The sequence below is a fragment of the Bufo bufo genome, chromosome 2 (assembly GCF_905171765.1).
Source record: "Bufo bufo chromosome 2, aBufBuf1.1, whole genome shotgun sequence".
NCBI classification, from domain to species: domain Eukaryota; kingdom Metazoa; phylum Chordata; class Amphibia; order Anura; family Bufonidae; genus Bufo; species Bufo bufo.
The window spans coordinates 230,534,349-230,557,075 of NC_053390.1; the positions used below are offsets into that span (position 1 = coordinate 230,534,349).

Here is a 22,727-nt window from a genome sequence, read left to right on the forward strand (position 1 = left end):
AGTGTCACACATGTGGTATCGCCGTACTCAGGAGAAGTTGGGGAATGTGTTTTGGGGTGTCATTTTACATATACCCATGCTGGGTGAGAGAAATATCTTGGTCAAATGTCAACTTTGTATAAAAAAATGGGAAAAGTTGTCTTTTGCCGAGATATTTCTCTCACCCAGCATGGGTATATGTAAAATGAAACCCCAAAAAACATTGCCCAACTTCTCCTGAGTACGGAGATACCACATGTGTGACACTTTTTTGCAGCCTAGGTGGGCAAAGGGGGCCACATTCCAAAGAGCACCTTTCGGATTTCACCGGCCATTTTTTTACAGATTTTGATTTCAAACTACTTACCACACATTAGGGCCCTTAGAATCCCAGGGCAGTATAACTACCCCACAAGTGACCCCATTTTGGAAAGAAGACACCCCAAGGTATTCCGTGAGGGGCATGGTGAGTTCCTAGAATTTTTTATTTTTTGTCACAAGTTAGTGGAAAATGATGATTTTTTTTTCTTACAAAGTCTCATATTCCACTAACTTGTGACAAAAAATAAAAACTTCTATGAACTCACTATGCCCATCAGCGAATACCTTGGGGTGTCTTCTTTCCAAAATGGGGTCACTTGTGGGGTAGTTATACTGCCCTGGCATTCTAGGGGCCCAAATGTGTGGTAAGTAGTTTGAAATCAAAATCTGTAAAAAATGGCCGGTGAAATCCGAAAGGTGCTCTTTGGAATGTGGGCCCCTTTGCCCACCTAGGCTGCAAAAAAGTGTCACACATCTGGTATCTCCGTACTCAGAAGAAGTTGGGCGATGTGTTTTGGGGTGTCATTTTACATATACCCATGCTGGGTGAGATAAATATCTTGGTGAAATGCCAACTTTGTATAAAAAAATGGGAAAAGTTGTCTTTTACCAAGATATTTCTCTCACCCAGCATGGGTATATGTAAAATGACACCCCAAAACACATTGCCCAACTTCTCCTGAGTACAAAGAGCACCTTTCGGATTTCACCGGTCATTTTTTACAGATTTTGATTTCAAACAACTTACCACACATTAGGGCCCCTAGAATGCCAGGGCAGTATAACTACCCCACAAGTGACCCCATTTTGGAAAGAAGACACCCCAAGGTATTCGCTGATGGGCATAGTGAGTTCATGGAAGTTTTTATTTTTTGTCACAAGTTAGTGGAATATGAGACTTTGTAAGAAAAAAAAAAATCATCATTTTCCGCTAACTTGTGACAAAAAATAAAAAGTTCTATAAACTCACTATGCCCATCAGCAAATACCTTAGGGTGTCTACTTTCCGAAATGGGGTCATTTGTGGGGTGTTTGTACTGTCTGGCCATTGTAGAACCTCAGGAAACATGACAGGTGCTCAGAAAGTCAGAGCTGCTTCAAAAAGCGGAAATTTACATTTTTGTACCATAGTTTGTAAACGCTATAACTTTTACCCAAACCATTTTTTTTTTACCCAAACATTTTTTTTTTATCAAAGACATGTAGAACAATAAATTTTGGGAAAAATTTATATATGGATGTGTTTTTTTTTTGCAAAATTTTACAACTGAAAGTGAAAAATGTCTTTTTTTTTTGCAAAAAAATCGTTAAATTTCGATTAATAACAAAAAAAAGTAAAAATGTCAGCAGCAATGAAATACCACCAAATGAAAGCTCTATTAGTGAGAAGAAAAGGAGGTAAAATTCATTTGGGTGGTAAGTTGCATGACCGAGCAATAAACGGTGAAAGTAGGGTAGGTCAGAAGTGTAAAAAGTGGCCTGGTCATTAAGGGTGTTTAAGCTAGGGGGGCTGAAGTGGTTAAACAACACAATGTAACCCCAAGTCAATCACACTTCTGTGAAATCAAACTGTCCACTTAGGAAGCAACACTGAGTGACAATCAATTTTACATGCTGTTGTGCAAATGGGATAGACAACAGGTGGAAATTATAGGCAATTAGCAAGACACCCCCAATAAAGGAGTGGTTCTGCAGGTGGTGACCCCAGACCACTTCTCAGTTCCTAAGCTTCCTAGCTGATGTTTTGGTCACTTTTGAATGCTGCCGATGCTTTCACTCTAGTGGTAGCATGAGACAGAGTCTACAACCCACACAAGTGCCTCAGGTAGTGCAGCTTATCCAGGATGGCAAATCAATGCGAGCTGTGTAAAGAAGGTTTGCTGTGTCTGTCAGGGTAGTCTCCAGAGCATGGAGGCGCTACCAGGAGACAGACCAGTACATCAGGAGACGTGGAGGAGGCCGTAGGAGGGCAACAACCCAGCAGCAGGACCGCTACCTCCTCCTTTGTGCAAGGAGGAACAGGAGGAGTACTGTCAGAGCCCTGCAAAATGACCTCCAGCAGGCCACAAATGTGCATGTGTCTGCTCAAACGGTCAGAAACAGACTCCATGAGGGTGATATGAGGGCCCGACGTCCACAGGTTGGGGTTGTGCTTACAGCCGAACACCGTGCAGGACATTTGGCATTTGCCAGAGAACACCAAGATTGGCAAATTCGCCACTGGCGCCCTGTGCCCTTCACAGATGAAAGCAGGTTCACACTGAGCACATGTGACAGACGTGACAGAGTCTGGAGACGCCGTGGAGAACGTTCTGCTGCCTGCAACATCCTCCAGCATGACCGTTTTGGCATTGGGTCAGTAATGGTGTGGGGTGGCATTTCTTTGGAGGGCCGCACAGCCCTCCATGTGCTCGCCAGAGGTAGCCTGACTGTCATTAGGTACCGAGACGAGATCCTCAGACCCCTTGTGAGACCATATGCTGGTGCGGTTGGCCCTGGGTTCCTCCTAATGCAAGACAATGCTAGACCTCATGTGACTGGAGTGTGTCAGCAGTTCCTGCAAGACGAAGGCATTGATGCTATGGACTGGCCCGCCCGTTCCCCAGACCTGAATCCAATTGAGCACTTCTGGGACATCATGTCTCGCTCTATCCACCAACGTCACGTTGCACCACAGACTGTCCAGGAGTTGGCAGATGCTTTAGTCCAGGTCTGGGAGGAGATCCCTCAGGAGACCGTACGCCACCTCATCAGGAGCATGCACAGGCGTTGTAGGGAGGTCATACAGGCACGTGGAGGCCACACACACTACTGAGCCTCATTTTGACTTGTTTTAAGGACATTACATCAAAGTTGGATCAGCCTGTAGTGTGTTTTTCCACTTTAATTTTAAGTGTGACTCCAAATCCAGACCTCCATGGGTTGAAAAATTTGATTTCCATTTTTTTATTTTTGTGTGATTTTGTTGTCAGCACATTCAACTATGTAAAGAACAAAGTATTTCAGAAGAATATTTAATTAACTCAGATCTAGGATGTGTTATTTTTGTGTTCCCTTTATTTTTTTGAGCAGTGTATATTTCTGAGCTCAGTTTCTCCACTATATCAAACGTGTTCCTCAAAAAGGATAATTGACCAGACCTGACAGATCCGCTTTGTCCTGTTTAGGCCTCTTGCACACAAAGGTGTGCGCCCTGTGGCCATGTTGCGGCCTGCATATTGCGGGCCGCAATGCACGAACACCCACCGTGGGGCAGCGGATCGCGGACCCATTCACTTTAATGGGTCTGCGATCTAGCCGTTCCACGAAAAGATAGGGTTGTGCTTCCGTAGGGTACCGTGCTTCCGTTCCGCACCATTCAGCATCTCCGGGCTTGCGGACCCATTGAAGTGAATGGGTCCGCATCCGTGATGCGGAATTCACACGGAACGGTGCCCGTGTATTGCAGATCTGCAAATACGGTCCACAATACGGCCACGGAGCGCACACGTTAGTGTGCAATAAGCCTTACTATAATGTATTGGAACACATTACTGCATAAAGAGGCTGCTCAGCCATCTTTCAACCCCTTGGCAACATCTGCCATACACGTACAGCGTACGTGCACAGGTGAAATACTGTGCAGGCTCAGTAGCTGAGCCCACTAGATATGTGGCGGGTGCCAGCTATGTGTCCCCAGACTATTCCCCCCCTACCACGTGGGACCGGATTGTAGGGTACCTACCAGTAGTCATGACAGTCCAGGATCTTTTGAAGGAGCCCAAACCTGCCATGTAACTATTCCCCAGATGCAGGGTATCAGGATAATAGTAAAATCACTAAACACTGCATTACAGAAGTATTCTAAAATCTAAAACTTACCCTGCAAAAAACAAGCCCTCACACAGCACTAACGATGGAAAAATAAAAAAGGATGAGGGCCAGAATATGGTAACACAAGGCAAATTTTTTTTTTTTATTGCTTTTAAAAAAAAAAATTAAAAGTAGTAACACATAACAAAAACTATAAAAATGTGGTATCTCTATAATCATACTGACTCGTAAATAAAATTTACACATTTTTCAATTTTTGATATGTCATAGGGACATATCAGATGTGTTTATCGGCTGCAGGCAGCTTTGAGACCTCCACCGATCGCTAGAACGAGGGGTCAGAAGCTCTGAGCCAACTGTGGATGAGCTCTTAGATTTTCTATTGAAGCCATCAACAGTCTCGTGCTCAGCAGCGAGCCAAAGCTGTGCTCGGCAGATGTATCAAAAGTTTAAAAAAGTGTAGTTACTCTTTAACAAGTCATTCTTACTACACAATAAACAGCTTGAAAACACCTTAAAATTGCATGTTTTTCCATTTCCAACACCAGTAATTTGTCAATCATTTCTCAATGCGCTATATATGAAACTTTAAATGGCACCATTAAAATATACAACTCGTCCTGCTAAAAACAAGCCTTCATACAGCTATGTTGACAGAAAGATTATGGATGCGGGGGGAGAGGGGGGAAAAACAAATGTAAAATGCCTGCAGCTCCGAAGGGTTAAAGATTAACTGTTGCTATGAAACTGCAATCCAAGCAACCACAATACGGGCTAATAGTGGCTAGCTGTTAAAAAGTCAGGATTGGACCTTTCACAGCTGTCAACAAAAAGTTGGTGTCTAAGCTCCTCTTCTTGACTATTCTGGCACCTAATTTTAGACATCAGCCTGGTTGTTGCTCTGGAGTGGGTGAACAGGAGTTGATAATGTTAGGCTTCTTTCACACTGGCGTTTTGGCTTTCCGTTTGTGAGATCCGGTCAGGGCTCTCACAAGCGGTCCAAAACGGATCAGTTTTGCCCTAATGCATTCTGAATGGAAAAGGATCCGCTCAGAATGCATCAGTTTGCCTCCGTTCCATCTCCATTCCGCTTTGGAGGCGGACACCAAAACGCTGCTGAGCCAAACTGATCCGTTCTTAATCCTGCTCACTATTGAACAACTACAGAAGTCAATTCAAGACCTGTCCAACAAGATCGCATCCACAGAGGCGGCATTAACATCTACAGCGCCAGAGGAGGAGTGGAAGAAAACAAAAGAGAAAACAGACAAGCATCTTAACGATTATAGAAAAATCACGGAACAAACCAAACGTCAGAAATTCATAAGAGACGCAGAAGACTATCGACTAGATACTGTATACAAGTGGAAAGGGAATCAGCGTTACAGATCCTGGGACAACAGATATCCATACTATTCGGGTCAAGGATCCTCATCAGACAGTGATAGATCTGGAAACTACAGACGACAGCCCCGTTTTTTAGGACGACAGAGAAGAGGAGGCAGACCAGGAAGAGGCCAACTAGGAGAGGTGGGAGAAAGTGACCAAGGGGAACGGCATCCAAACAAGATCCCAGGTGAGGAGAACAACTTAGTGGTCAATATTTCCTCACATAATCTTTCTCCAGCACAGATTCACATATCACAAAAAAAGCTTATCATTTTCTCCGACACCAAACTTCAATACATTTACACTAGAACAAGAACTTCAAAGGTTCTATCGTACATTACGATTGAAAGTCCATTTTGACGCATCAGAGCAAAAACCAATCACTACCATCAGTTCACCCAATCCATTATCTATTGAAACACTGGGATTAAGAAATAAAAGCTCATTTATGCCTCCACGTAACAAACATCCGGTTGAGACCTTTATATCCCTGGCCCAAAAAAGCATACAGGACATCCTTAGTCAAAACACTCTAGGACAGTTCAAACATACAAACAATCTATCCACTGAGGAACATATAGCCCTTAATTCTTTGCAAAACCACAAAGATATTATCATCAAACCAGCTGACAAGGGCGGAGGCTTAGTTATAACGGATAAAACAGACTACCTGAGGGAGATTATGCAACAACTAACAGATAGTTCCACTTATGAAGTCCTACATCAAGGTCCAACTAGACACATTCAGGGCCTGATTTCTAATATTATTCAAACGCATTCCAGCTCGGGGCTCATTGATATCAAAACAGCCACTTTTCTTACAAAACATGATCCAATTATACCAGTTTTTTATACCTTGCCAAATATCCACAAAAATCTCAATAATCCCCCTGGACGCCCTATAGTGGCCTCCACGGATTCCATCTTCTCACCATTAGCCATCTACATAGAAAAAATCCTTACACCGCTTATCAAAAACTCACAATCCTTCATACTAGATACCTCAGATTTTTTATCCAAGATACAGAGATTAGACAAAATACCGAATTGTACATTATTGATGCTTGATGTAAATAGTCTTTACACGTCAATAGAACACGAGAAAGGCATAAGAGCAACTGCTAAATTACTACGTACACACTCGGCATTGGAGGTTACACAACAAGAATTTTGTCTCAAATTATTAGAGATAATATTGACCAAAAATGTCTTTATGTTTGGGGATACCTTTTATGGTCAGAAAAGAGGCACTCCAATGTGGCCCCTCCATATGCAAATGTGTACGTGATGACATTTGAAGAAGAATTTGTTTACACACATCCCTTATTCAATAAATTTTCCATAATTTGGCTTAGATTTATTGACGATGTCTTTTGCATATGGAGGGGCCCCATGTCCACCATTCATGATTTCGTGCAGGACCTGAACCAGGTCTATCCAGAACTGAGCTTCACGAAACACATTAGCCAGGAAGAAATTAGTTTTCTTGATACAACAATTAGACTTGACGCAGGAGGTAATATCACAATAGACCTGTTCCAAAAACCAACTGATCGTAACAGCCTTCTTCATTATGACAGCTGTCATCCCAGAGCCACTAAAAATGCACTACCTAAATCCCAATTTATACGTGTAAATCGAATAGTATCTGACGACGAGACTAGAAAGGAAAGATTAGATGGGATGATATGTAAATTTCAAGAAAGGGGATATCCACAACATATTCTGGACACAGCCAGAACCGATATGCAACAAGTAAGTCTACCCCGCACTAACATCACAAAACGTATATCATGTGTCACCACATATCATCTCCTTGTACCCAAAATCCATCAAACTCTGAGGAAACATTGGCCATTACTTACAAAAGCGTACCCGACAATTGAGGAATTTCACCAACCACCCTTGACATGCTATAAAAGACCACAGAATATTAAAGATAGACTGGTCAGGGCAGATATTGGCAGTTTTACAAAACTACCTAAACAGTTATCTCTTAGGAGCCAGCGACGGGGAACCTTCCCCTGCCTTCATTGTGCACAGTGCTCAAATGTAATCAAAGGCGAATACATTACTCATCCACACACCGGACGATCATTTCCTGTGAAAGGATTTTTCACATGTGACTCAAGCTATGTGGTATATTTACTTAAATGCCCATGCGGACTAGCGTACGTTGGTGAAACAATACAACATGTCCGGGATCGGATCAGTAAACATAAGTCCACCATTAGGCTAGAACAAACCCTCTGGGCCTCAATGAGATGCTTTCCTTTGGATGCTTTGGCTGATCCCTCAGTGCATCAATATATTTTTTCGGAGCACACCAAGAGACCCCTGTGTATAAAATATGAACCGATCTGTCAGAGTAATGACTAATATCTGACCGTAAAAGGTCTAATAAACTTGATCTGTGGTGAATAAGGTTATCAATGGATAATTTGATGAAACTGAGTAATTAATCATCCTTCCCTTTAAAAACACCATTCCCATGAATATGTATTTAGATAATGGCCATCCCCTGTTCTTTAATACCTGAAAATAACCCCCGGTGATAAATCTGGAATAATAATATGCAAATAGAGAATTGTTTACTGGAATAATGTACCAATTATAAATTAAGATCCATTGCAGTGTTTTTATTTTGGTATTGGGCATAAGAATTAGTACCGGGCCTGTATAATCCAAAATAGGTCGGCTTGGGTATCCGGTTTGCTGTCCAGATGCGTTCCAAGCGTGCCGCAGTGTGCGTCTACTTCCTGTGGACGTACCTCCGCTATCGACCAGCGCCCGGACGTGCGTACTAGACGCGCTCCATAGATAGGATGCATGCCCTGATACTGGCTGGACGCACTTCCGGGACGCGTTCTGATGAGTTTTTTGCGGTCCACGGCTCGACATCCGGCGGAAGATGTCTCCGCTTTAGCTCTTCCTTGGAACTCACGCCAATTCTACACACCGGTATGGGGTTCATCTTAATAGTTTGGGGTATTTAAAGCAGCAGTACCGGACATCTATCTGGACTGCACATTTACATCTGGGAGGACCAGCAAAAGCTATCTAGCTAGGGGCTATTAGGCCATTTTTTCATCTGTTTATCCCCTGATGATTCTGTCACATCATACGTGACAGAGGAAAAGCGTCGGGAATTGTTTGTTTTGGGAGAAAGAAGTTTTCATAGGGTCAGGTATCTAGGGTCAGCCACCGATAAGTGGGGTCGCTCTATTAGGGGGTGATTCTCCCGCAGTTAGGCAGGGGATTTCGCCACTTTTAGGCAGGGCCATTTTAGCACTATAGGGATATTATCTCTCACTTCCCTGCTTCCATCCTGAACATTTTCGGAATATTCTCTGCAGTGGAAGGGCCATGCCTATAACCTGACAAAGGAACCAGCAGCCTTGGAATCCGAGATCGTGGATCCAGCACAGACATCCTAAATACTGCGCATCAAAACCGTGAGTGGTTATAAGCAATTTAGAGTAATAACAAATATTATCACTTGTTCCTAGGTCCTGCATACCCTTGAAAAAACACTCCGCTAGATAATCATCTGCAGTCATCTGAAACATATAAACACTCACCTAAAGAATTATTAGGAACACCTGTTCTATTTCTCATTAATGCAATTATCTAGTCAACCAATCACATGGCAGTTGCTTCAATGCATTTAGGGGTGTGGTCCTGGTCAAGACAATCTCCTGAACTCCAAACTGAATGTCAGAATGGGAAAGAAAGGTGATTTAAGCAATTTTGAGCGTGGCATGGTTGTTGGTGCCAGACGGGCCGGTCTGAGTATTTCACAATCTGCTCAGTTACTGGGATTTTCACGCACAACCATTTCTAGGGTTTACAAAGAATGGTGTGAAAAGGGAAAAACATCCAGTATGCGGCAGTCCTGTGGGCAAAAATGCCTTGTGGATGCTAGAGGTCAGAGGAGAATGGGCCGACTGATTCAATCTGATAGAAGAGCAACGTTGACTGAAATAACCACTCGTTACAACTGAGGTATGCAGTAAAGCATTTGTGAAGCCACAACACGCACAACCTTGAGGCGGATGGGCTACAACAGCAGAAGACCCCACCGGGTACCACTCATCTCCACTACAAATAGGAAAAAGAGGCTACAATTTGCACGAGCTCACCAAAATTGGACTGTTGAAGACTGGAAAAATGTTGCCTGGTCTGATGAGTCTCGATTTCTGTTGAGATATTCAAATGGTAGAGTCCGAATTTGGCGTAAACAGAATGAGAACATGTATCCATCCTCTGATGGCTACTTCCAGCAGGATAATGCACCATGTCACAAAGCTCGAAATCATTTCAAATTGGTTTCTTGAACATGACAATGAGTTCACTGTACTAAAATGGCCCCCACAGTCACCAGATCTCAACCCAATAGAGCATCTTTGGGATGTGGTGGAACGGGAGCTTCGTGCCCTGGATGTGCATCCCTCAAATCTCCATCAACTGCAAGATGCTATCCTATCAATATGGGCCAACATTTCTAAAGAATGCTATCAGCACCTTGTTGAATCAATGCCATGTAGAATTAAGGCAGTTCTGAAGGCAAAAGGGGGTCCAACACCGTATTAGTATGGTGTTCCTAATACCGTATTTATCGGCGTATAACACGCACTTTTTCCCCCTGAAAATAGGGGGCAAATCATGTATGCGTGTTATACGCCGATATTCATTGCGCTGTATGAGCCGGGAGAGAGGAGGGGCTGGAGTCCGTAACTAGGGGCGGGGCCCGGTGCAGTCACTGTACTCTTACACCGGGCCCCGCCGCTCACCAAAGTATTTATAAACGTGAATCCTTATCCTGTTATTAAGCTGCCCTCTCCCATGTTCCCATGTCCCCCCTGTATCCCCATAGCACTTACTTAAGCTCCCATAGCAGGCAGAGCGGACGGCAGCAGTAACGTCACTCACTGACGTTGAGCGCCTGCTCCGCCCCCTTTATGAATGAAGCAGGCGGAGCAGACGCGCGACGTCAGTGAGTGACGTTACTGCTGCCATCCGCCCTGCCTGCTATGGAAGCGTGTGAATGAATCGTAAGTGCTGTGGGGATACAGGGGAACATGGGAACATGGGAGAGGGCAGCTTAATAACAGGATAAGGATTCACGTTTATAAATACTTCGGTGAGCAGAGGCCCGGTGTATTGGGGGACACTGTTATGAGGGGGATCTGTGGATGACATATAGCAGTGTCATCCACAGATCCCCCCCATAACAGTTCCATCCACAGATCCCCCCACCTCATAGCAGTACAATTTGAAATGGACACTGTTATGAGGGGGATCTGTGGATGACATATAGCAGTGTCATCCACAGATCCCCCCCATAACAGTTCCATCCACAGATCCCCCCACCCCATAGCAGTACAATTTGAAATTTAATTTTTTTTCCTGAAATTTCTCTTAAAATGAAGGGTGCGTGTTATACGCCAGTGCGTGTTATACGCCGATAAATACGGTAATTCTTTAGGTGAGTGTATATATATATATTTTTTTGTGGGATTTATTTTTATTAATATCCTATATAAAAGTTACGTTTTAAAGTAGGTTTCATTTTCCAGTGAAGAACAAACCATGTTACCCGTCCCACAAGACTTTAAAGAAAAAAACCATTGTGTATCGCAATTACGGTTCCAAATACTAGAGCAAGTGGATTTACCAAGAAGCGGTAACCGGACTTTGTTGCTTAGACAGAAGGAAGCCTATTGGATCCATAAACTCGGAACTTTATCACCAAACGGTTTAAATCGGGAATGTGACTTCTTTTATTAAACGCTTAAGTATATACTGCACTGTATTATATGCAACCGATTTGTAACTAATTTGTTTTCCATTTCCTTTACAAACTCGCTGATATTTACCTACATCTAGTTTGGTGAGATATCATCCTCCCTTCCCATTAGACCCCTTTGTTATATCACACTAACACCACTGTTCATGATAAAAAAAAAATCTTTTTATATATAATATTTTTATTTTATTTCCAGTTTTATTTTCAGTTTTCCAATATAATGCCGATATACTGCTAAATTCTCCCCATAGTGTCTATTCTATTAATCATTTCCCCTGTTATGTCATTTAAAATTACTAATACCATTATTAACATAATCTCCTTTATTTTATAGCATTTATTTCATTATATAAATCTGTAGATCTCAGAAAATATATGATCAGGCGATCAATATGTGGCAGCCATTCTATCTATTGCCCCATGTGACTTACAGACGCCGGGCCGGAAGCCGGAGCCACTTGGAACGCAGGTGGAACGCAGCGCTGCGTCGCCTGGGCCATGTGACTTCCGGACGCCGAACCCGACGCCTCCCAGTGGCTCGGAGGCTGCGTGACACGCAGGTGGAACGCAGCGTAGCGTCGCCGCGATCACGTTACTTCCGGGTCACGCACTGGAGACCTCGCAATAGCCCATACATTTAAAGGAAAGCGCGCACAGGATATTCACCTGTGATCCAGCGTTCCTGCCCGCCGTCACTGCCAGGTAAACTCCTTTTATATGAACCGATCATATACCTTAGATGCCTGTTACCTCATGCCTGATCCTTATGTTATTCTGTGATACTGAGTAACCAGTAACCATTGATGCCTCTGGAATATCTTCTGTATTATTTCTCCTCACAATATTCCCCACTAAGGAGAAATTACCTTTATGAGTGTTTAGCACCCCCTTCTGGTGTACCTATGTAGTTTAACTAAGAATTTTCAATTATTTGATGTATATATATTTTTTTTTCCATGATTAACATCAACCCTTATGTAATACATGTTTGCAGTTCTTAAACATCCAGTCCATATTTCTTGTAACTTACAAGATATTTATATTATCATAGATCGTATACCGCTGAAGAAGGCCGAAACAGGCCGAAGCGTACGGTACTCATGCAATAATACTGAGATATATGGGCATCCACTGGATCATGTATGCAACATGAAATAATTGTAAATAATACATTTCACTAATCAATGGCAAATTGAACTAGCTGTGTGCAGCAATTTTTTCTACTACAGATTACGACTAACAAAGTGTTTTGCTAGCACCAGCGACAACGGTGTGCGGTACTTCATTCTGAGAATACCGAAAAACTGATCCGTTCTGACACACAATGTAAGTCAATGGGGACGGATCCGTTTTCTATGACACAATCTGGCACAATAGAAAACAGATCCGTCCTTCATTGACTTTCAATGGTGTTCAAGACGGATCCGTCTTGGCTATGTTAAAGATAATACAGATAGATCCGTTCTGAACGGATGCATGCGGTTGTATTATCTGAATGGATCCGTCTGTGCAGATCTATGACAGATCCGCACCAAAAGCGAGTGTGAAAGTAGCCTAACTCATAAGCATATGCCCACACTCTCTTGTCACAGTAGAGTAGAGGTGGCCAGTAAGAGGACCTGTGAAGCACAGGGACTAGGTAAGAATTCACTTCAAGGTTACATCCACATGACAATGGGAAAAAAAAGTCTGTTAAAAATGGACACACTATCAGTTTTTTATGGCCATTTTTAAACAATTTGCGTATCCATTTTCTGGCTGTCCGAAAATGGATGCACCAGTGCCAATATGTAAATAAAATAAAATACACACCTCATCAACCTGAATGCATGGGGGCACTCTCTCCTCAAACCCTCACCATACACTGTTTGCAGCATGACCTGACTTTCAAGTGGAAGCTCAGTTTCTACTGCTGAGTTTGAGAAGTGAGTGTACCCACACATTTAAGTAGATACAGTAATTCTTTTTTTTTACTTCTAACTCCTGAAAGACCGTTGTACCTGTTTTTAATGGCCGTTAGACAGGTGCACTCCTGTCTATATGGCTGTTAAAAATAGGCTCGTCGATTTTAATAGGGTCCAGTTTCTTTACGGCTGGTATTCACTGACCGTTTAAAAAACAACTATGTGAATAGCTCCATAGACTTGGTGGTGTGAATGTAGCCTAAAAGTATTCATAATTTTTTTTTTCTTCTAAAAGTGGGCTCAGAATTATTGAATGCTTTACCTCAACATCAACATTAGGCGAGCTCTCCCTTGGGTCATAGTCATACAAAGCAACCATTCTTCTTGTAGAAACAGAGTGTTGCCTCCCACTTCTCCTGTTTCGTTCTGTACCAATAAAAAATAGTTCATAAATTTAAATTGCACAACAAGTCTTAATTCATTCGGCTTTCATTTAAATATTTGATCAAACAAACAAACTGGACAAAAGACCACAAAGTGAAGATAAAAGCTGAAATGGGCACTGATGACAGTTCTCTGCAACACACTGGATCTTTCTTCTTAAAGTACCTCATAATAAGATGGTCCCTTCAGCATGAGTCATACGATGTCATCAACTAATGTATCAACACAGTTAAATATCACTTTCTGTACCACTTTGCTCTCTGGGCTGCATCATATTTAAAGGGGCTATACCATGACGAATGTAAGAAATTAAAATCAGACATCATATACCGTAGTACATGGCAACCTCTTTCTAACAAAGCTGGATCCAGCCCTGTACCTCACATGGATCCAGAGATCTCCATATTTATTGCTCTGCTAGATTTATATCAAGCTGACAGCTCAAGGGGAGTGTCTTAGCTCTCCCTATCACAGTTCAGGAGGCAGTTGAAGGCTGAGTCTGAGCATGTGCGGCCTTAGTGAACAGGTCAAATAAATATGAGAAAAAAAACAGTAGGTGGCGCTATACAGATACATTTTATTGAATAACTTAAAGTGGTGATGCAAAATTTTAAAATACATGCAATCACAAAAGTATTAAGATCCAGGTGCTGGTTTAAAAACTATAAATATAAAATAATGTCGCACTAGAATGAGGTGGGGATCCAACAGAGGTGCACCCACTGACAGACAACACCCAATCTGAAAAAGTAGGATAATTATAAAAATGGAAGTGGGGCACTCTCTTAAGTAAAGGGATCTTTATTGCACAATAATATAGATATAAAATACGATGAAGTTCAATAAAGCAGCAGATAAAAGCGAAGTGACAGTCCTACAATAATGTTAAAATTATATTAAATAGTAATCAACATAGATATGGATCCCTAATCAATGTATAAAAATGGCCTGGTCCTTAAGGTGAAATAAGGCTGTGTCCTGAAGGGGTTAAAAGCTTGGAGAACCCCTTTAAGAAATAAGTACTTAGCGCTAAATACATATTCTTAAAGGGGTTATCCCACGAAAAATATTCAACAGTTTTTAAACCAGTAATCAACATAGATATGGATCCCTAATCAATGTATAAAATTATTCCATTTTTTCAAATTTTCAGGTGATTATTCGAATAAATATTCATAGAAATACTTTCACTAGTATTATTAGTTTGTTTGTACACTTGTAAGATATTTGAAGTCAAGTGAAAAGTGATTCCTTAATATAACCAGTCTCTTATAAGCTTCAATCTATGAATAAGCAAAAAGTTCTCCTGTTAGGAATAGTGACAAGCTGCAATTTAGTAAGCCTGCAACATAGTATCAGCACATGTGCGTAAGTGTCCAAAGTTCCAAGCAATGTAGCTTTCAATAGTTCAAGTAAATATTGAAATAGCTACTAGTGCATACAGCGGCGTCCCGCTGTGTTTAATAGAAAAGCGATCGCTTGTATGGAGTCAGTGTAATCTTACCCGGCGGTCTTTTAGCTGGACGGTAAGCCCTCGACTCGGCACATTTTGCTTATTCATAGATTGAAGCTTATAAGAGACCGGTTATATTAAGGAATCACTTTTCACTTGACTTCAAATATCTTACAAGTGTACAAACAAACTAATAATACTAGTGAAAGTATTTCTATGAATATTTATTCGAATAATCACCTGAAAATTTGAAAAAATGGAATAATTTTATACATTGATTAGGGATCCATATCTATGTTGATTACTGGTTTAAAACTGTTGAATATTTTTCGTGGGATAACCCCTTTAAGAATATGTATTTAGCGCTAAGTACTTATTTCTTAAAGGGGTTCTCCAAGCTTTTAACCCCTTCAGGACACAGCCTTATTTCACCTTAAGGACCAGGCCATTTTTTGCAAATCTGACCAGTGTCACTTTAAGTGGTGATAACTTTAAAACACTTTGACTTATCCAGGCCATTCTGAGATTGTTTTTTCGTCACATATTGTACTTCATGACACTGGTAAAATGAAGTAAAAAAAAATCTTTTTTATTTAGAAAAAAATACCAAATTTAACAAAAAAATTAAAAAAATTGCAAATTTCCAAGTTTCAATTTCTCTACTTCTATAATACATAGTAATACCTACAAAAATAGTTATTACTTTACATTCCCCATATGTTTGGATCAATTTAGGAATGATATTTTATTTTTGGGGCATGTTACAAGGCTTTGAAGTTTAGAAGCAAATCTTGAAATTTTTCAGAAATTTTCGAAAACCCACTTTTTAGGGACCACTTCAGGTTTGACTCCATTATAGAAACTACACCCCTCAAGGTATTCAAAACTGATTTTACAAATGTCGTTAACCCTTTAGGTGTTCCACAACAGTTAATGGCAAATGGTGATAAAATTTCAGAATTTAGATTTTTGGGCAAATTTTCCAATTTAATCAATTTTTTCCAGTAACAAAGCAAGGGTTAACAGCCAAACAAAATGCTATATTTATTGCCCCGATTCTGTAGTTTGCAAAAACACCCCATATGTGGCTGTAAACTACTGTACTGGCACACAGTAGGGCGTAGAGGGAAAGGTGCGCCGTATGGTTTTTGGAAGGCAGATTTTGCTGGACTGGTTTATTTACACCATGTCCCATTTGAAGCCCTCCTGATGCACCCTTAGAGTAGAAACTCCATAAAAGTGACCCCATCTAAGAAACTAGACCCCTCAAGGTATTCAAAACTGATTTTACAAACTTTGTTAACCCTTTAGGTGTCGCACAAGATTTAATGGAAAATAGAGATACAATTTAAAAATTTCACTTTTCATTTAAAAATTTTTTTTTGGTACTAGTTTAGGGTACATATGATTTTTGGTTGCTCTATATTACACTTTTTGTGAGGCAAGGTAACAAGAAATTGCTTTTTAGGCACCGTTTTTTGTTATTTACAACATTCATCTGACATCTGACAAAGTTTTAGTGTTTCCATAGTCTAAGAGCCATAGTTTTTCAGTTTTTGGGGGATTATCTTGGGTAGGGTATGATTTTTGAGGGATGAGATGACTGTTTGATTGGTACTATTTTGGCGTACATGCGACTTTTTTGATCACTTTTATTACCTTTTTTGGGAAGTAAGGTGGGCAAAATTTCAATTTCCTCATAGTTTTTTATTTTTTTATTTTTATGGTGTTCACCGTGCGGGGAAAGTAACATGACCGTTTTATAGATCAGGTCGCTACGGACGCGGCGATACCTAATATGTGTAGTTTATTTATTTTTTATTCAGTGATAAATGTATTTTTTTTTTATCTTTACTTTTTTCCCTTTTTTTTAACTTTTTTTTGACCCAGACAAACTTGATTCTTGAAGATCCAGTTGGTCTGATGTCTGTATAATACAGTACAGTACACTATATAGTGTATTGTACTGTATTTTACTTACACTGTGTCTGAACAGATCTATGCCTTTAGCACAGATCTGTTCAGCCCCATGGACAGCAGGATGCCTGAGAAGGCGTCCTGTTGCCATGGGAACCTTCCCCGTCTGCTCAGTTGTGGCCACAACTGAGCAGACGGGGAAGGGGAAGGAGGAGGGCTCCCTCCCTCTGTGACACCATCCTGTCTGGGGGCTGCAAAGGCACAGCAGCCCCCAATGGGAGAGGGAGGGAGCTCCCTGACTGTTAACCTTTTCCATACAGCGGTCCGTACGGACTGTGGTATGGAAAGGGTTAAACGGCTGACATCACAGCACAGATGTCAGCCGTTTATACCAGAGTGTCAGCAATGTGCTGACACTCTGGTATAACCACTGCACCGCCTGCAACCCCCCCCCCCCTGCACCACCTGCCGGCATAAAATAATTCAGGGGTGCAGGGGGGGGTGAAAAATCGATATTCTCGGCATATTGAAGTTTCTGATCCCCGCGGTCAGGGACTGCGGGGATCAGAAACTGCAGAAAGCGCAGCAAACCGCAGGTCTGAATTGACCTGCGGTTTGCTGCAATCGATCACCTCCCGCCGGGTGGCGGTGATCGGAACAACACATGATGTACCGGTACGTCATGTGTCCTTAAGGACTCGGGAAACATGCCGTACCGGTACGTCATGTGTCCTTAAGGGGTTAAAAATCTGTCCTCCTCCTGTCCTGTTGTGGGTAAACGATTCTGCCATCTCCGTTGCACTTACACTGCCTGCGGACTCTTTCGCTCTTTCTGTTCAGCTGCATGTACTGAGTCTTCTTTTTCAGCTGCATACACTGTATATGCAGCTGAACAGGAAGACCAGAGAACACATCCAGATGGGTCCTAAGAGGAACATCTCGCAGGCAGTGGGAGCACTGTGGAGACAGCAGAATTGGCAGCCCTGGTGGAGGGATAAGTACTGGCCAAACTCTTTTAACTTTCCACTATATGCAGGAACATCCAGCCAGGACCTGAGCGGAAGAGCCCGCAGGCAGTGTGAACACTGTGGAAACAGAGGAATTGGTGGACCTGAGGAAGGAGTAAAAGTACTGGCAGAAGTCTCTTCCCACAACAGGGCAGGTGGTGGACATATTTTTTTAAAGCCTAGAGAACTCCTTTAACTTTTCATTATATGCAGGAACATGTTGAGCCCATACTTAAAAAGATTTTAAAGAATATCAGAAGCTCTGGAAGAGTGCAGTAGTTATATGACTGGTTCTGATGTGACTGCTGAATTTGTTTGATTTTCATTCACGCACACCTTTGTGGGTATCTGAGCACCAAATGAAATGTACATAACAGTGTCGGATCACTTCTCACTATCTATCAGTTTTGTAATGGTTAACTATTAACAAGTAAATTATTAAATTTTGCTATAGCAAACTTGTGTTAAAGTCTTTTTTTAAAACATTCCATTCATTGCTTTGTTCCTAATTCCTGCGGCTTTAATCACACTGTAAAGCATTTTGGTCAGAGAGATGAGCAAATTTCTTAAAAAACTCGATTTGGCTGAATCAGTTAGGTGGTTCAATTCAAGTCCAAATAAATTCGCCCTGAATTTAAAGAGCTCTAATTGCCCTTAAAACTTGTGGATGACACTCTGTGGTCTCCTAGGTCTATATGCAACTTATTTCAGGATTTAGTCATTTTAATGTGACAGCCCCATATATGGCTATGGGTAATCTTATACCTGCTGGTGGTAACGAACAACCTCTTTAAAAATAAACAGGACTAAGATTTTTGTGTTAAAATGAGAAAGGTTTTGGCAGCAAGTGCTTGCGGGTGTGTATACACACACCATCTGTGATCCTCCTTCTTCTTTCCTGTCCCGAATCGAATTGCCAAAAATTCGGATTCAGATTTGACCTGAATTTTTGCGAAACTTGCATGGAATTTGTGTAAAATCTATTCGCTCATCTCTAGTCAGAGTATGTAAGTCAAATTCAGAAGTGTAAACTAAACAAAGCAAATTATCAGGGAAATATTTGTACCTCCTACATATTTTGGACCCACTTATGGTTGGTTTTGGCTTACAAATACTAATACAAATACTGATGCTTGCTTTAAGAAAGTGGCCTTAGAGAAGATTCTGAACCTCGTCTTTGAGGTGCAATTGACTTGCAATATACTGTATGTGGCAATTACCTGATGATTAATTTCAGTGGTGCCTTTGCTGCTTGTTATCAAAGAACAGCTCTTCTGACTTTCTAGTAAACTTGTGGTAGGCTTCAGTTAACACATGGCAGTCAGTCTAAAGATGTAAATTTGTCTCTAGTCTAATCTTCCTTTTTCATTTTGTAAATTTTAAATTTCATATCTACAATATATTTGTTATTTATATGCCATTTATATAATCTGTAGGAAACCCCTGCAAATTGTAGTTCTCAACACAGAGAACAGTTACTACTAGTGGCTCACCCTGCTTTAGGATTACTATGGTGCTCAAACTGCAATTGATGCACCCAAATCAAGAGGTAGGATAATATGAAGTAAAGAAATGTAGAAGGGCACTCAGCATATGGAGTCGCATCGAATCATGGAAGTCCAAACAATAACGATTTATTGAACATGTCTAAAATAGGCAATCAAAATAATAAAAACAGCAATATCAACACACCATAAAACATATCATAAAAACAAGTACGACATACAATGGAAATCAACGAGCAATGTCAATGTGTGTAAAATACGGAGGGGAGGTTTCAAATAAAATGTCCAATACCACAAAAAACGCAGGTCAACGTTATAAGCAGATTAGTGTCCTAATTCTGCAATTGTGGGAACTTTCGATATTTTCTATTAAATAATCGTATAGTCTTAGGCCGTCTAGATTAAAACCATTTTGTGGCGTCCCACATTTTCAAATGGTGTTAAAATCGGCACAGGGAACAATCTTCAACAAATAAATAATCGGGAATCTTTACTTAGCTTATTCACGGCCTTCTGTTAATCGGCACTGTAGCAATAGTCAAGTATTCCGCTGTAAAATATCGGACTTAATCTTCGGCGTCCCACATGTTGTAGCTTTCGAACACAGATTCGATAGTTAACCCAGGCACTATAGTAATCGAGTCACGCACATTTAATGGACCTTTTTCGGGTGCAGCAAGATTGGATGCTTGCCTCTTCCTCGATCCTGTAAGTGTGGGTTATAGTTATGTCCCCACTATGCAAGTCAATAAATTGAGCACCAAACGCGTTTCGGAGTGTTGCTTTACTCCTTCCTCAGTGGTAATGCTTGCATAGGGTGTTAGCTGCCTTTTATATCCCTCCTTCCTGGGTTCCTCACAAAAAGTGGACAAGATTTCAGTTGAAAACGCTAATAGATGCGGGCCTGCTGGTCAGCTGACCCTGTAAAAGATTTTATGTGCAGGCCTGCTGTTGAGCTGACCCAATAAAAGATTGTAGGTGAAGGCCTGCTGGTGAGCTGACCCTATAAAAGATTTTATGTGCAGGCCTGCAGGTGAGCTGACCCCCTAAAAAATGTAATGCAAGGGCCTTCAGGTGAGCTGACCCTGTAAAAGATTTGAGGTGCGCGCCTGCTGGTGAGCTGACCCTGTAAAAGATTTGAGGTGCGGGCCTGCTGGTTAGCTGACCCTGTAAAAGATTTTATGTGCAGGCCTGCTGTTGAGCTGACCCAATAAAAGATTTTAGGTGAAGGCCTGCTGGTGAGCTGACCCTCTAAAAAATTATATGCGAGGGACTGAAGGTGAGCTGACCCTGTAAAAGATTGTAGGTAAGGGCCTGCTGGTGAGCTGACCCTCTAAAAAATTAAATGCGAGGGCCTGCAGCTGAGCTGACCTTTTAAAACATTATATGCGAGGGCCTGCAGCTGAGCTGACCCTCTAAAAAATTATATGTGAGGGCCTGCATGTGAGCTGACCCTGTAAAACATTATATGCGAAGGGCATATATGCGAGGGCATTATATGTGACGAATAAGCATGGTTTATATGATGGAAGAGAAGGAGGAGGATGAGAAAAGGAAGATTCAACCATAAACCCTTGTTTGTGGTGGAAGGAGTGCATGGGAATACAGTGTATTCAGTACATTATAAACAACACATTTAAAGTGCCTTTATGTTCAGCCGCTTTTCTCTGGTGGAGTTGAGAAGTCATGGTCAATCCAGGCCTTGTTCATTTTTATAAGAGTAAACCTGTCAGCATTTTCAGTTGACAGGCGGAAACGCTTATCTGTTATAATGCCACCAGCAGCACTAAATACCCGCTCAGACAAAACGCTGGCGGCAGGGCAGGCCAGCACCTCCAAGGCGTAGAGCGCCAGTTTGTGATACGTGTCCAGCTTGGACACCCAGTAGTTGTAAGGCACAGTTACTCCTTCACCATCTTCCAAAATGTTTCCCTCCTTGTGACATTAGGCCGCAAATCAGGGTGAGGGTGCTGGCGGGGTGTCATGAAACTGCTGTGTGTTCCCCTTGTCTCCTCTCCTCGGTTGGCCAAGGAACTACGGACTCTGCCGCCACCGTTGTTAGATGGAAATTTTGGAACAATTTTTCAACAAGGATCCTCTGGTATTGCACCATTTTGTTCGTCCTCTCCACTAGAGGAATGAGAGATGAGAAGTCCTCTTTGTAGCGGGGGTCGAGAAGGGTGAACAACCAGTAATCCGTGTTGTCTAAAATGTGTATAACGCGCGGGTCGCGGGAAAGGCAGCCTAACATGAAGTCAGCCATGTGTGCCAGAGTACCAACAGGCAAGACTTCGCTGTCGTCATCAGGAGGATCACTTTCAATCTCCTCATCCTCTTCCTCCTCTTCTGCCCACCTACGCAGAACAGATGGAATTAAACTTCCATAGGTACTACTCTCTATAGCGGAGGCAACCGTCTCCTGCTCCTCACCCTCTTCGTCGTCCAATTTGCGCTGAGAAGACGAACTAAGGGTGGTCTAGCTATCACCTTGTGTAATGTCTTCCCTCATTTCCACCTCTTCCACATCCAAAGGATCGTCCTTAATTGTGAGCAGCGAGCGTTTGAGTAGACACAGAAGTGGGATGGTTACGCTGATAATAGCATTATCGCCGCTCACCATCTGTGTTGATTCCTCAAAGTTTCTTAAAACCTCACAGAGGTCAGACATCCATGCCCACTCTTCGCTTGTGAATAGTGGAAGCTGACTGGAAAGGCGATGACCATGTTGCAGCTGGTATTCCACTACTGCCTTCTGCTGCTCACAAAGCCTGGCCAACATGTGGAACGTGGAGTTCAGCGCGCGCTCACGTTGCACAACAGCCAGTGAGCTGGCAACTTCAAGCGCTGCTGCAGTGTTGACAGCCCAGCTGAAGCTGTCGGTGACTTGCAGAAATGTGCACACGCGTGGCGCACCTTCACCAGTAGCTCAGGCAAATTGGGGTAGGTTTTCAGAAACCGCTGAACCACAAGGTTGAACACGTGGGCTTGGCATGGTATGTGTCTGAGCTTGTCAAGCTCCAAAGCCACCACCAAGTTACGGCCATTATCAGACACAACCATGCCTGGTTCTAGGTTCAGTGGCGAGAGCCACAGCTCAGTCTGGTCTCTTGTTGTGGAAATTTTATTAGGATGTGTTTTTAATATATTGTGTATTGTCATCATGTCTCTCAGTGTCAGGGTAAACCA

The 22,727-nt window shown here is 42.0% G+C and overlaps 1 protein-coding gene across 14 annotated transcripts in view; it reads right to left on the reverse strand.

The window, feature by feature from the left end:
• RIMBP2 (RIMS binding protein 2) overlaps positions 1–22,727 on the reverse strand; it is a 573,825-nt gene that overhangs the window by 14,477 nt on the left and 536,621 nt on the right. For all 14 annotated transcript variants that reach the window (XR_005776163.1, XM_040416249.1, XM_040416247.1 and 11 more), the window contains one exon: positions 13,538–13,641. Coding sequence is in view for 13 of the 14 variants with exons in the window: in XM_040416249.1 (XP_040272183.1) it covers positions 13,538–13,641 (104 nt within the window). In the remaining variant the exon portion in view is untranslated. The remainder of the gene's footprint in view (positions 1–13,537; positions 13,642–22,727) is intronic.